At 45.6% G+C, this 15000-nt stretch overlaps 1 protein-coding gene across 1 annotated transcript in view; it reads left to right on the top strand.

Annotated features, from left to right (window-relative positions):
* hecw1b (HECT, C2 and WW domain containing E3 ubiquitin protein ligase 1b) overlaps positions 1 to 15000 on the top strand; it is a 92119-nt gene that overhangs the window by 38362 nt on the left and 38757 nt on the right. Inside the window, exons 7-10 of the mRNA XM_063219918.1 lie at positions 2329 to 2471; positions 4541 to 4641; positions 5440 to 6849; positions 11242 to 11532. Of these exons, the coding sequence (XP_063075988.1) occupies positions 2329 to 2471; positions 4541 to 4641; positions 5440 to 6849; positions 11242 to 11532 (1945 nt within the window). The remainder of the gene's footprint in view (positions 1 to 2328; positions 2472 to 4540; positions 4642 to 5439; positions 6850 to 11241; positions 11533 to 15000) is intronic.

The following is a 15000-nucleotide window of genomic DNA, read 5'->3' as shown; positions in this document are numbered from 1 at the left end:
ACAGTTGTGGGAGTTACCAGTAAGGTAGCCAAACAATGCAGCGCCATGGCAACAATTGTGTCTATGTGTGTGTGTGTGTGTGTGTGTGTGTGTGTGTGTGTGTGTGTGTGTGTGTGTGTGTGTGTGTGTGTGTGTGTGTGTGTGTGTGTGTGTGTGTGGTATGTGTGTGTGTGTGTGTATGTGTGTTTTTTGTGTGCGTGGTATGTGTGTATGTGTGTGTATGCGTGTGCGCGTGCGCCCATGCGTGCCTGCATGCGTCCGTGCCTGCGTGTGTGTTGGTGGGTAGTTGGGTGTGGTTGAATGGGACTCTGGAGTGGATGGAAGTGTGTAGGTGGAAATACGTTTTTTTTCTGATGCTGTTTCAAATTCAGAGCAGGTTTGTCCTTCATAGCAGGACAACACAGCTTTCCTCACGGAGAACTCAGAAGCATGACAACCAGGGATTAACTAACACACATACAATCTCCCTCTCTCTCTCTCTCTCCCTCCATCCATCTCTCTCTCTCTCTCGCGCTTATTCTCTCTCTCCCTCTCTCTTTCTCTCTCTCTCTCCCTCCCTCCTTTCCCCTCTCTCTCTCCCCCCCCTCTCTCTCTGTCTCTCTCTTTCCCTCTCTTTCTCTCTCTCTGTCCAACACCCCCCCACACAGACACACACACAGACACACACACACAGCCTGAAAATGTTAAGAGACCAGTCCACACCCACACACAGTCACACTCATTTACACTAGCAGTTGTGCACAAGGACAAAGTTGGACAAAATTGCTACAAACACAAGCACACACACACACGCGCGCGCGCGCGCACACACACACACACACACACACACACACACACACACACACACACACACACACACACACACACACACACACACACACACACACACACACACACACACACACACACACACACACACACACACACACACACACACACACATATACACACAGAAACTGAGGCAGAGTGAACAGAGGCTATAGAGTTCTATTCTTAGTTAGGACATCTCAATAATGAATTACTCCCCTTTAGCTTAGCGTAGCTCCCTCTTCCCCATATTTATTTCTCTCCTCTTCTACCCTCTCTCATCCCCCCTTCCCCATATTTCTTCCTCTCCTCTTCTACTCTCTCTCCTCCCCTCTTCCCATATTTCTTCCTCTCCTCTCTCATCCTTCCATTCCCATTTGTCTTTATCTCCTCTTCTACCCTCTATTATCCCCCCTTTCCCATATTTCTTTCTGTCCTCTCCTACCTTCTCTCATCCCCCCATTCCTTCCTCTCCTCTCCTACCCTCTCTCATCCCCTCTTTCCCATATCTCTTACTCTCCTCTCCTATCTCTTATCCCCTCTCTTCTATATTCTTCCTCTCCTCTCCTACCCTCTCTCATCCCCTCTTTCCCATCTTTCTTCCTCTCCTCTCCTACCATCTCTTATCCCCTCTTCCATATATTTCTTTCTCTCCTCTTCTCCCACCTTTCATCCCTCTAATGCACTACAGTGATGCTGTACTGTATAATTGCACAAACACACTGACCTTAGTGTTGATTTACACAAAACGTGAACATGATTACACAAACACACTGACCTTAGTGTTGATTTACACAAAACCTGAACGTGATTACACAAACACACTGACCTTAGTGTTGATTTACACAAAACGTGAACATGATTACACAAACACACTGACCTTAGTGTTGATTTACACAAAAAGTGAACGTGATTACACAAACACAAGGCTCTGAGTGTCGATTTACACTCAATGTAAACATATCCTCTCCTCGCTGTAGCATTTTGGTTTCATGCGAGTCCTTTAGCCATGTACGCGCAAGCTTGTTTGGGTACATTCTGACCAAGAGTTTTGACCTGACCTTTAGGGCTGCGTCAAGATACGGTATTGTATATGTAATTTCCTCTTGAAAAAAAATCATGCATCATCAAAAAGCACACGACAACTCAGCAAATTTCTATTTTTGGTCAGTTAACTCCCTGGACGTCATTTTGGATCCAAACTGTTTTTTTATGATGTGGTAGGCATGCAGTACAAGTACATTTTCTGTGGATCTGGAAACTATTTTTATGATGTAGTCGAGTGTTTTCAGCAAAGAGTAGATAGGCCCATCTGGAGTAATAGGCTACTTTAAACCTTAACTCGATCTTGCTCATAGTGGTATCTGTCTATCTGTCTGTCTGTGTTGCCTGACAATAATAACTGTTTACTATTTTTTTCTCCCCCCTCTCTCTGCCTCTGCCCCATTTCCCTCTCTTCACCCCCACTCTCCCCCTCTCTCTCTCTCTCTCTCTCTCTCTCTCTCTCTCTCTGTCTGTCAGCGGTTTAATTTTGTCTCCCTGCCCACTGATGTCCTTGAGATCGAGGTGAAGGACAAATTCGCCAAGAGTCGTCCCATCATCAAGCGCTTCCTGGGGAAGCTGTCCATGCCCGTACAGAGACTGCTGGAGAAGCATGCCATTGGGTACATACATACGTGTGTGTGTGTGTGTGTGTGTGTGTGTGTGTGTGTGTGTGTGTGTGTGTGTGTGTGTGTGTGTGTGTGTGTGTGTGTGTGTGTGTGTGTGTGTGTGTTTGTGTGAGTGCGTGTGTGTGTGTGTGTGTTTGTGTGTGTGTGTGTGTGGAGCATGACTGTGTTCATACATACCGCATTTCCTCGATTTGTAACCGGGCTCCTAATAGTAGCCGGCCTCGTTTTGTAACCGGGTGTTGTGAAAATTCGGAAAAATAGACACCGGCCCCGTTTAGTAGCCGGCCTCGTTTAGTAACCGGTGCGTTTTTAAATGATGTATGTTGCACAACGTGTTAAAGTTCAAACAATTTCGGAACGTGTGTAGGCAATGCCTACTTTAATAGCCTAAATTGTAACAGTTGGAATGTCTCCTCTCCAAGCGGCACAATCGAAACTTAAGGTGCTTGCAAGTTTGCCTGGTATCCAACAAGACGAGCCATGTGACATTAAACAGCGTCTTGCGAAGAATTGGACGAGTTGGCGAGAGAGAGAGAGAGAGAGAGAGAGAGAGAGAGAGAGAGAGAGACGTGCTTTGCAGAAAAGGCAAGGTGATGTCTCCAAATATCAGCCTACACAAAATACATCTTATCTTAGTAAAGTAAACATAAGTGAAGTATTTTGCTCAATAGGAAAGCCGACTCTATTGGTTCATATTGCTCAGAATAGGCCTACACCTGAAGTCCACGTTTCAATGGAGTTGCATGTGCGAGGTTGCAACTGCGCTAGATCACGCCGTACAGGTGCTTACGGGAGGCTCTTGGGCAAACAGTAAAGTCACTGCATAGCCTACCCGCCACTGATGAAGCAGGTTTCTTTATTAGTTAAAAAAAACAGCTTTCATGGCGCACAGGGTGCAGACATTTTAAAAAGCAAACTGGTGCCATCTCTGACTGGCCAAGATGAAATCGCATGCATTGAGATTACATTGCATAAGAGATGATTATGAGATGACGTTGCATTTCATACCATTATCACGAGACATTGTCATTAGAAGTTGACGGGCAGTGGGAGACACGCATCCACATTGCCCCGGTGAAGGAGAATGGCCATTTTTGCGCACACCATCAAACAGAATTGCATCAAACTGCTGTTGCATCAAACTGCTCTGACATCCGTGAGCCCCGAAAGATACGTATCTATTTCATATTAAATAATCACAAGAGACTATATGGGGCTTGCCTGTCCAAAGAACAGAAGCGCTGGCATTGAAATAGCTTTGTGCCAAAGATATATAGCCTTTACAGCCGTGAATGATGTTCCCTCATGTCGAGCTGCGCTGATGTTACTACACAGAACAGGCCAGCGTTTAAGACTGTTTTTTTGAAGTCCTTTTATGTTTCATTACGCTATTCATCTCGGTCCAGGCACGTGGATGTGCATGCATCTGTTAGTTCTTTTTAAGTTTACATCCTGTGGCACTCTCATGATGATGAAACTTACTGAGGTAGGCTATATCACAGACGTGCCCATAGACGGCGTCACATGTTGTAAGCATACATTGTTAACGACATGAATTAGAAAAAAATGAAATGGTATGCAATAGGCCTAAGACTCGAAATATGAATTAACAATTCATAAATGTAAGGTATAACATTATGAGCTTAGTTTTTTCCCCCACCAAATGACAATTGTTAAAATTAAAAAAAAAAAATTAAAAAAAAATAGGAGCCCCCCTCAAATAGTAGCCTACCCCAATTAATAGCCTGGTCAAAAAAATTATTATTTAATAGTAACCCCGGCCACTATTCGAGGAATTACGGTACATACATACATACATACAAACATACATACATACATACTTACATGCATACATACATACAGTATCGGGTACCTGTGTGTGTGGGGGGTGTGTGTGGGTGTGTGTATCTGGGTGGGGCTTTGGATCTTTTAAAGGTTTGACTTTTAATTCTCAGACTTTTCACCTCTTTCTCTTCTCTTCTCTTCTCTTCTCTTCTCTTCTCTTCTCTTCTCTTCTCTTCTCTTCTCTTCTCTTCTCTTCTCTTCTCTTCTCTTCTCTGAAGTGATCGCGTGGTCAGCTACTCGTTGGGCCGTAGGTTACCCACGGAGCATGTCAGTGGCCAGCTGCAGTTCCGATTCGAGATCACCTCCTCTATTCACCCAGGTTCAGTTCAATAGCTTTTCACCTTCAAAAAATACCTTTTCTTCTTTAACCCATTTAAGCGTGATGCTGCGTATACGATGCACTGACTTAGGCGCCTTTAGCTCCATAGACGCTGCATTCAGGCTCTTGAGATTTGAGTTTTTCATTAACAATGTGGGTATGTGAGAGCTGAATGAACACATTCTAATGCAAGATGAAGGTCCTAGCTTTTACAGAACTTACTTCATGTTTTGATGTGCTTCAGAGGCTGAGATATGTACGCCTTTATAGGCTGGGCACCTTTTTCCATAAAGGGCTTTGGCATTTTAGACATTAGCAGGCGTTTTTTTTTCAGGTCCCTTTGGCTTAAATGGGTTAATACATACCTTTTCTCCATCTTTAACCAATGCTTTTTCTTCTCTGATACTGTCTGTCTCTGTACCTGTTTGCCTATATCTGCTTGGGCAGCCATTTCTCTACACCTGTTACAGTAAAATGTTTATGTACACACATTTTGATATCACAGAATTGTCAAGTTAATGCAGAGGTATCAAAGATTTTGTGAAAACTAATCTCCCCATGTATGTGCATGTGCGTTCTGTATGTGGGTGTGGGTTTCTCTCTGTGTGTGTGTGTGTGTGTGTGTGTGTGTGTGTGTGTGTGTGTGTGTGTGTGTGTGTGTGTGTGTGTGTGTGTGTGTGTGTGTGTGTGCGCGTGTGTGTGTGTGTGTCCGCATGTCTGTGCGCGTGTGTGTGCGTGCATGTGTGTGTGTGTACGTGCATGTGTGTGTGTGTGTGTGTGTGTGTTTATAATCCCCAGATGACGAGGACATGTCCCTGAGCACGGAGCCAGAGTGTGCCACCGTCCCCGAGGAGCCGGAGAGGGAGCAGAGGGCAGCACTGCAGGAGGAGGAGGAGGAAGAGGAAGACGAGGAGGAGGAGGAGGAGAGGCGGCGACGACGACGGCGACGTGTCCAGGCTGAAGACGCCATGAGCCTGGACCACCATGCAGCTCCCGAGCTGCCTCTGGATGGGGAGCCCGATGGTGTTGTTGCCCCCGACGTCGTCCCCATGGAAACAGAGCCAGCATCAGCATCTGTGGCTGTGGAGGAGCATCCTCAGCAGCAGGACAGCAGGGAGGTGCAGGAGGAGGAGCGGAGTAGGAGGACCGTCAGCAGGACTGAGGCTGAAGCTGAAGCACGGCCACAGATAGTGGATGGCGGACAGGGCACCAGAGAGGCTGCACCACCCCTCTCAGGGCAGCGGGAGTGTGCAGCTGAGACAGGGCCTTCGGAGGCTATGGAGGTAGCAGAGGCCATGGTGAAGACAGACACTGGAGCAACTGTTGAGACAACAAGGAGCAAGGAAGCCTCAGCATCACACATACAGGGGGAGACGGCAGCTGCCGGCAACAGTAGTTTTGTGGAGGCCTCAAAGGAGGCAACGATTGGCCAGCAGCCGCAATCACAGCATCAGGACCATATGGAGGTGGGGCCAGGGGAGGGGCCGGACAAGGTGGACGGGGTCACAGCAGAGTCGGGGGCGGAGCTGGACCTAGAGGAGGAGGAGTTAGAGCCTGAGCCGGAGGCGTGCTGCTCCCTGCGCGTGCGTGCCAAGCCGTGCCGGAAGCCCCGGCCCTGCTCGCTGCCCGTGTCCGAGCTGGAGACGGTGATCGCGTCAGCGTGCGGCGCCGGGGAGCCCGAGACGCCGCGCTCGCACTACATCCGCATCCACCACCTGCTGCACAGCCTGCCCTCCGCGCACGAGCAGGACGACGTCGTTGACGGCAACGCCAGCGCCCCCGGCGACGGTAACCAACAGCAACACCATGGTAACAGCATCAGCAGCATCAGCACGCAAAACCAGCAGAAGCCAACGGATGGTGAGCAACAACAGCAGCCGCAGCAGCAGCAGCAGCAGGAGAATGATGATGACGATGATGATGAAGAGGATGACGACGATGTGGTGCTGGAGCCTCACGCTCAGCTGTCGCCCAACGGAACGCCGTGCCCTCGTAGAACGCTGCCGCGGAGCCGGTCGGTGGAGCGCCTGTCTGACCTCATCCACCAGCTGGACGGGGATGGGCGGCCAATCGACGGGAAGAGCGGCACATCGGCGAGCGTAGGAGGAAGAGGAGGAGGAGGAGGAGGAGAGAGTGAGGAAGAGCTGAGTCCTGTCCCCTGCTGCAGCCACTCGGCTGGGAATCAGGGCGCGCTGGGCAGCATGCACGGTAGGGGATACGATGATATACATATCGTGATAGAAACGTGTGCATTGCATCTGTAGTATGATACAGTGTACATGTGTGTACTGGGCGGCATGCACAGTAGGGCTGGGCGATATGTACTTATCGTGATAGAACGGTGTCTATGGTGCCCTTCCTTCTCTATCGTTTATGATAAACTGCTGCAGCTACTCGGCTGGGAATCAGGGCGCTCGGGCAGCATGCACGGTAGGGCCCAGCTACACGTCACATGACTGAACTATATTAAAGATGCACAAACACACAACCCCAAACAAACAGCACTTGAGCTCTGGGGGGATAAGAATGCAGCGCAGGCCGCAGGGGCTTAGCTTATCTGCACTGCTGATGTGATGTGCGGTCAGGCAAGGTCATGCAGTGGACATGTGTGGTGCGGTGTGGTGTGGTGTTCTGTGTTGTACACAGTAAAAATTTACAAGGATTTCAGAGTAATTTACTGTTAAATCTCACAGTTAATTACTCTGATGTTCTGGTACACTATGCTACTGTGATGGTCACACGGCACACAGCAAATTAGTCTGAAATCATTGTATCACTTGCCATTTCTCACCTAACTTGCACATCACAGTATTTTACTGTGCTCTTCAAGGATAACCAGCATGACAAAGTGATAAAGTAGGAAACATCACAGTAAACTACTGTGTGGGCGGAGCATCTATTAAATTATTAGTGCATTGGGGCACAACTTTAGTCAAAGACAGGTTGGGCTCTTCATTACAATCACACCTTTCATTGACATTTTCAGCAAATTATTTCATTCTTAATGTCTTGTGGTATACATGTATACACCCATCATCAGTTGACTACTTTATCCCCACTCTCTGTCAAGTAACAGAAGAATGAGCTTATATATATTGGGAGATATACATGACCATCTTCATGATGGTGGGAATATGGTCATTTTTCTTGTGTACCACTTTAAATAGTACAACCCCTACAATAAACACAGAATATAACAAGGAGTAATATTTTGAAGCACACTTAATATATTCCTTCTGAGATAAATGGCTCTCCATAAGTGCATTGCATGATGGGACACGATCTGAAGCCCATATGTCCTAAGCCCCTCCCCCTCAGGTTGCACATATTGACATGAGGAAGTGAGAAAAAAGATGACCAAGCATGGGAAGACATGTAGCAAACAAGAAGTTGATGACTAAATAGTTTGGTGTAAATGTCGATGAACTGTCTGAAGGCCCAGATTGTGCTATATGGCAGTCTTGGCCTAATGGTTAGGGAGGTGGACTTAAGTTCAGAGGGTTGCAGGTTCAAATCCCTCCAAACCCTACATTGCCATAGGGACAGCAACCATTGTTGTATATTTGTATATCACTTTGAGTAAAGGCGTCAGCCCTCAACCCAACTGACATGCCTTCCCATTGAACTTTCGCCCACTTCAAGTGTGTAACAATATCTTACTGTGAACTCACAGGGAGTTACTGGCTACTAATTGCATTCATTTCACAGTAACATACTGTGAATTCGTCATATCACCGTTAACTACTGTAAAGGCGTCAGCCTTCAACCCAACTGACATGCCTTCCCATTGAACTTTCGCCCACTTCAAGTGTGTAACAATATCTTACTGTGAACTCACAGGGAGTTACTGGCTACTAATTGCATTCATTTCACAGTAACATACTGTGACATTCTGCCATAATTTGTTACTGTGAAATCCAGAGAGACTTTTCGTCATATCACAGTTAACTACTGTGCGGTTATAACAGGTGTTTTCTTCGTCTAGGCCATGATTGGGTGCATTACGAGGCTGCCTTGGCCTAATGGTTAGGGAGGTGGACTTAAGATCAGAGAGTTGCAGGTTCTAATCCCTCCTAACCCGGCATTACCCTAGGGACAGTAACCAATGTTGCACATCTGTATATCACTCTAGGTTGCTCCTGGCCATGATGGAGTGTAATTACTTATTGTCAGGCCTAATTAGAAGAAGGTCTATGATTGGAAATGTTGCTGGTTCTGCTTCCAATAAATGAAATTGCAACCAATGTGCTACACAAACACTTTTTTAAGTTGGCACCTGCTAATGCCTTTGTCTTGGATGTGCACGCCAAAACTCCAGCATCCAATTTTAAATCAGAATATTGCCACCTAGTAAAAAAAAAATAGGCTATCTTGTGAAGTGCCATTGCACAATTGAAAGTCAAATGCTTGACATGATTGACATTGCCTACCATCAACCAGGAACAATGGTAGTGCCCAATCAATCTGTCAATTAGTACCTGCCCTCACTTGAGTATATATGACTGTTACAAGTTCACTGAATTACTTCCTGCAGCTGCCACATGCCTGATTACTCTGGTCACATGGTTAACTTTCACCTCTATATAAACTCAGACTGTCACAATGCTTGAGTTGCTTGCCTAAATGACTGGTTCGCTGGCTCTCTGTCCGGCTTGTTGGTTAGTGAGCTAACTGACCGACCAACTGGCTGTTTGTTGGCCAGCTGGTTGGCTGGCTAACTGACTCTTTTGGTTGACTGTATGGCTGGTTTGTTAGCTGGCTAGCCATACAACTGACTTGTTTGTTGGTTAGTTGGCTGACTAACTGAGTGTTAGTTGGTTAGCCGGCTCTTTGGGCTGGCTAGCTGACAACTGACTCTTTTGGTGGGCTGGTGGACTGGTTTGTTGGCTGGCTTGCTATTTAGTTGGTAGTGAGTATTGTGGTAGCAGGTTACCCTTTTTGGTGTGTTGCTTACTTGATTAAGAAATTTCAGGATTGTCTAATTATGCTCAACTAGAGTATTCTATGCACACTGGTTAATGTACTCTCATCCAGGAGATAGCAATTATTAAGTGGTAATAATATTGCACATACTGCAGAAACTTGAATTTCTCTGTGGTTATGGATAGTTTGGATGTTGGATAGTACGGATAGTTGGATAGTATGGATAGTTTTTGTCTATCAATACAAGAGAACAGTGTGATGGACTGGTTCCATGCCACAGTTGTCTCAGTCATGGTGGAGAATGGGAGGTGCCACAATAACATGGTAGCTACCTCTTTTGTGGTGATGAATGGAGGGGCGGGATCATGGTAGTGTGGGTAGGGTGACAGTAACTTACTGTGGTGTGGCCACAGTAAACTACTGTGAGAAGATCACAGTAAACTGTGAGGATGGCCACAGGGAATTACTGGCTACTAATTGCATTCATTTCACAGTAGTTTACTGTGACATCACGGAATATTTTTTACTGTGTAGGGCTGGGTGATATGACGATATTTATCATTATCATTATATATATCATTACAGCCTGATCTCCAAAAATTCTGTGCTCCTGGACACGGATGTTAAGGACACGAAATCCGTGTCCAGGAGCACAAATTTTGCTAAAATTACGTGCTCCTGGACACGGAATAGTTTTCCGTGCTCCAGGACACGTAATTGTTTTCCGTGATGGGCACACGGAAGTGCTTTCTAAAGGCTATTACCACAACACTGTGTTAACTCTATCATTAGAAAATACAAACCAAATGCAAATCCTAAACAAAATAATGCTATAGTTATTTAATTTGTGCCCTGACCAAAACATTTCCTAACCTTAACCTGTCATTAAAGACATATTTTTGAGAAATACCTTTTCCAGTTGGTTGCTAGACTATCAAATTCATATAATGAATGAAAGAAAAATAGCTGTGCCTAGACCAAAACAATCCCTAACACTAACCTGCCAGTAAGAAATGTTTTTTTGAGAAAAAATATTTGAAATTAGAAAACTCCTGAGAAAACATAAGACTGTGGAAACAGAGCTGTGGGAGTATAGAGAGAGCACTTCTGTGTGTCCATCACGGAAAATAATTCCGTGTCCAGGAGCACGGAATTTTGGCAAAATCCGTGCTCCTGGACACGGATTTTGTGTCCTTAACATCCATGTCCAAGAGCACGGAATTTTTGGAGATCATGTTGCATTATCGTGACAGAAAAGTGTCTATGGTGCCCTTTCTCTTTTCTCCTTTCTCTTTTCTCTTCGTGATAAACAAATGTTATCCATTTAATTTTTTATATTATTTAGTAACATTTCATGTTGTCACTGTGCATGCTCTAAGTTCATTTAACTGTTAAAAAAGAAGAATAAAAAGATTAATTTTAAACTAACATGGTTTTGTGACGCAACACAATAAAGAGAAAAAGAAGAGATTAACTGGAAACACACTGTATGTAATTGTGGTATATCGTGATAAATATCGTAATCATGATATAAAGTAACACAATAAAGACAAATTAAGAGATTAACTGGAAAAACACAGTATGTAATTGTGGTATATCGTGATCAATATCGTAATCATGATATAAAGTAATCCATGTCGTGACATGTGTTTTTTTTCCATATCGCCCATCCTCTAGTGCACGGCCGGGCCTTATCTCTCGACAGCGCTCGCCGCTCCGACAGCACCGTGTTCTCCTCGCAGGACGACGATGACGAGGAGGCGGAGTACGATGAAGACGGGATGCGAAGGGTTAACGGCGTGCTGGGCTCGGATTCGGACCAGGGTCTCGGGGCGCACTGTAGGGAGCCAGGTGACGGGAGGCCGCAGTGGGAAGAGGCTCCCGCCACGCAGGTGCAGAGCCCACAAAGCAGCGTGGGAAACGGGCCGCACGGGGCGCCCACGGCTGGGGCCTGCTCCAGGAGCGGACGTGAGTATTATGATTAGCCATTTATTAGCTGGGATTAGCTGTATTAGCTCAGGATCAGAGAGTTGCAATTTCGAATCCCGCCCTTACTTCTCGCTACATCTGTATCTATGGATGAAGTGCCCTTGAGAAGGCACCTAGACCCCACATTGCTCCAGGGACTGTAATCAATGCCCTGTAAATAAGTCATTTTGGATAAAAGTGTAATGTAATTTAATGTAACTTTATGTAATGTTCTTACTGTCATACAGGGAAGCAGACAGGGAGGGGGTGGGGCAAATGGGTCATGGAGAAAGGAGGGCCAGAATTGGTTCCTCATCACATTGTATGTATTAGGGGGGGCATTTCAAATGTTTTTTGTCTTGGGCCCAGTCCAAGCTGTCAGCACCCTGCTGTACAGTAGGAGTTGATGGATATATTGATGATATTATGGCCTTTTTATTACATGTAGGGGGAGATATGTGTGTTTTATAATATACTGTATACTATTATCTGTGGGTCTCTTTTTATGCTTCCTCTCTTTACAAGGTGTGGCACAGCCACCATCGCCCAAATTCAAAATTAAACGTTGAAGTCTAGTAAATCCAACTCCAAATACTGTATGGTTTGATTGTATAACTCTGTATTTCCCAGTCACATTTCACAGTATACGATACTACTGAGCTAAAGGTCTGGACTTACAGCTCAGCACTACCGATACTGTAGAAGGCTTCGGGAGGCAGTTTCACTTACATTCTACCACAAAACTCTGCAAGTTGTCATCCGTTACACGTGTTAGACTGCAACAGCTGCAGAAATACTGTACTTTCGTTTCCGTGTCTGTTCTTATTTGCGTGTTTTTTTGTCTCTGAATCTGTCATAACTTTCACCTCTGGTCTTGGCAGTCTTTTATTGTATTTTATTTAATTTATTTTTATATTTTTGGGCTTCTTATAGCTTAAAGGACCAGTTCAGTCAATTTCAACATGCAGTTGTAATGCTCACACTACCGTGGACTTGTCAGTACCTGAGGTTTTTTTTTTCTTCTTCTTCAGCCTTTTCCGAGATCTTGGTCATTGTAATGGGGGCAGCGCTTCGTTTACATTTCCAAAGAACATTTTTATTTATTCCCAAAAACATCCGAAAGGTTATACAACATCAGCAGACAACTAGCAAACAGCGGTACCTTTTGGGAAAATATTTGGAGTAGGCCTATGTTCTTTTTTAAAAAAATTTAAACAAACCTCCTGCTGAATGTCAACAAGACCAAGGAGATTGTTGTCAACTTTCAGAGGGTCCAAAAACAACTGCCACCACTGACCATCGACGGTGATGCTGTGGAGAGAGTGAGCAGCACCAAGTTCCTTGGAGTGCACATCAGCGACGACCTCTCTTGGACCACCAACACTACATCACTGGCGAAGAAGGCCCATCAGCGTCTCTACTTCTTGCGCAAACTAAAGAAGGCAAGTGCTACACCCTCCATCATGACAACATTCTACAGAGGAACCATAGAGAGCGTCGTGTCCAGCTGCATCACAGTGTGGGGAGGAAGCTGCACGGAGAAAAAACAGGAAGACACTCCAGCGTGTTGTGAACACAGCGAAGAAGATCATTGGAGTACCACTCCCCTCCCTGCAGGACATTTACACCGCACGCCTCACCCGAAAAGCACTGATGATCATCAAAGACACAAGCCACCCTGCACACAAACTGTTCAGCCTCCTGCCCTCTGGAAAGAGGTACAGGCGCCTCCGTTCCCGTACCACCAGGCTTACAAGCAGCACGATGCATCAAGCAATCAAGATACTGAACACTCAACCCACTCTCCCTTCACTGTCAGCCTCTAGCCAGCCAGGCCACTGACAACGCTCCCCCCCCTCATCCCCACCACCATATCTGCGACTGAACACTCCACCTGCACTACTACATCTGTGACTGAACTTTCAACCTGCACTAACTCAAAACATACACATGCACACACACACACACACACACACACACACACACACACACACACACACACACACACACACACACACACACACACACACACACACACACACACACACACACACACACACACACACAAGCACACTGCACTTTCTGCACTAAACCCAAACATACACACACTGACACACAACTCATACTCACACACATACACACACACACACACACATACACAGGTACACACACACAGACGCACACCGCACTTTCTACCTGCACTAAACACACACACACACACACACACACACACACACACACACACACACACACACACACACACACACACACACACACACACACACACACACGCACACAAAACACATACAAACACACACACACACATACTGCTGCTGGTGTATTTAAATAAAAACCTTTTTTAATTATTTATTTCTTCAAATGCTACTATTACTATTACTATGTCAGAACGCTATAAAGGACTTTTAGGAAAAAGAACAACAAAATACCTCCTCTTAATGTATGTTCTCTACAAGTCTTCTGTTGTCCAGTCTTGCACTTTAAATGTCTGTATGAGCAATGTCTACGTCCATACTGTCTATGTCCATGTATGAGTACTGTCTATGTCTATACTGTCTATGTCCTTACCTAGATTAGTCTATGTCTGCATGGGAGAGCAAGAAACGCAATTTCAAATTCTTTGTATGACCAGTGCATGTAAAGAAATTGACAATAAACTTGACTTGACTTGACTTGACAAACGCTGCCCCCATTAGAATAGCCCATATCTCGGAAAGGGCTTAGCCGAAAAATGTGGCATCACCGGGTACTGACAAGTCACGGGTAGTGTGAGCAATACAACAGCATATTGAAATTGACTGAACTGGTCCTTTAAGTTGAGATAGGAGGGTGAAGATCTCGAGCCAGACTCAAACCTGCGGTCACGGGCTTACTGGTGTGGTGGCCTTAGCCCACTGAGCCACACAGAGAGAGATACATAGATACGTAGATAGATAGATAGATAGATAGATAGACAGACAGACAGACAGACAGACAGACAGACAGACAGACAGACAGACAGACAGACAGACAGACAGACAGACAGACAGACAGACAGACAGACAGACAGACATGCACACTCAACTACTGTCAGACAACACAAGCACATACTCCAGGGCCCTAAATTAACCTTTTTCACCACCAGCCAAAATGTTTTGTAGATGTACATTTGTACAGTAGCATTTGTACAGTAGCAGCCAGCAGGTACCGCTGTTTGCAGTTAGCAATGGCTAAAAGTGGCTAGTGAGTACAGGTAGGCCTTTTCTACCAGCCAAACTGAAATTTCACCAGCATTTGGCCTGTTGGCCGGTGTTAATTTAGAGCCCTGACATACCCACACAATAATCCATACAACCACATCATACCGTAGGTGTGTTTACAATAGCAGCTGAAGTTGGTGTGTTTCTGATAAGTGGCCTCAGTCTAGAACCGTCCCTGCCCCCTGTCCAGGCACCAGTACTTGCAGTAGCA

The sequence above is a fragment of the Engraulis encrasicolus genome, chromosome 16 (assembly GCF_034702125.1).
Source record: "Engraulis encrasicolus isolate BLACKSEA-1 chromosome 16, IST_EnEncr_1.0, whole genome shotgun sequence".
In the NCBI taxonomy this organism is placed as follows: domain Eukaryota; kingdom Metazoa; phylum Chordata; class Actinopteri; order Clupeiformes; family Engraulidae; genus Engraulis; species Engraulis encrasicolus.
This window is presented reverse-complemented; position numbering and strand designations above follow the sequence as displayed.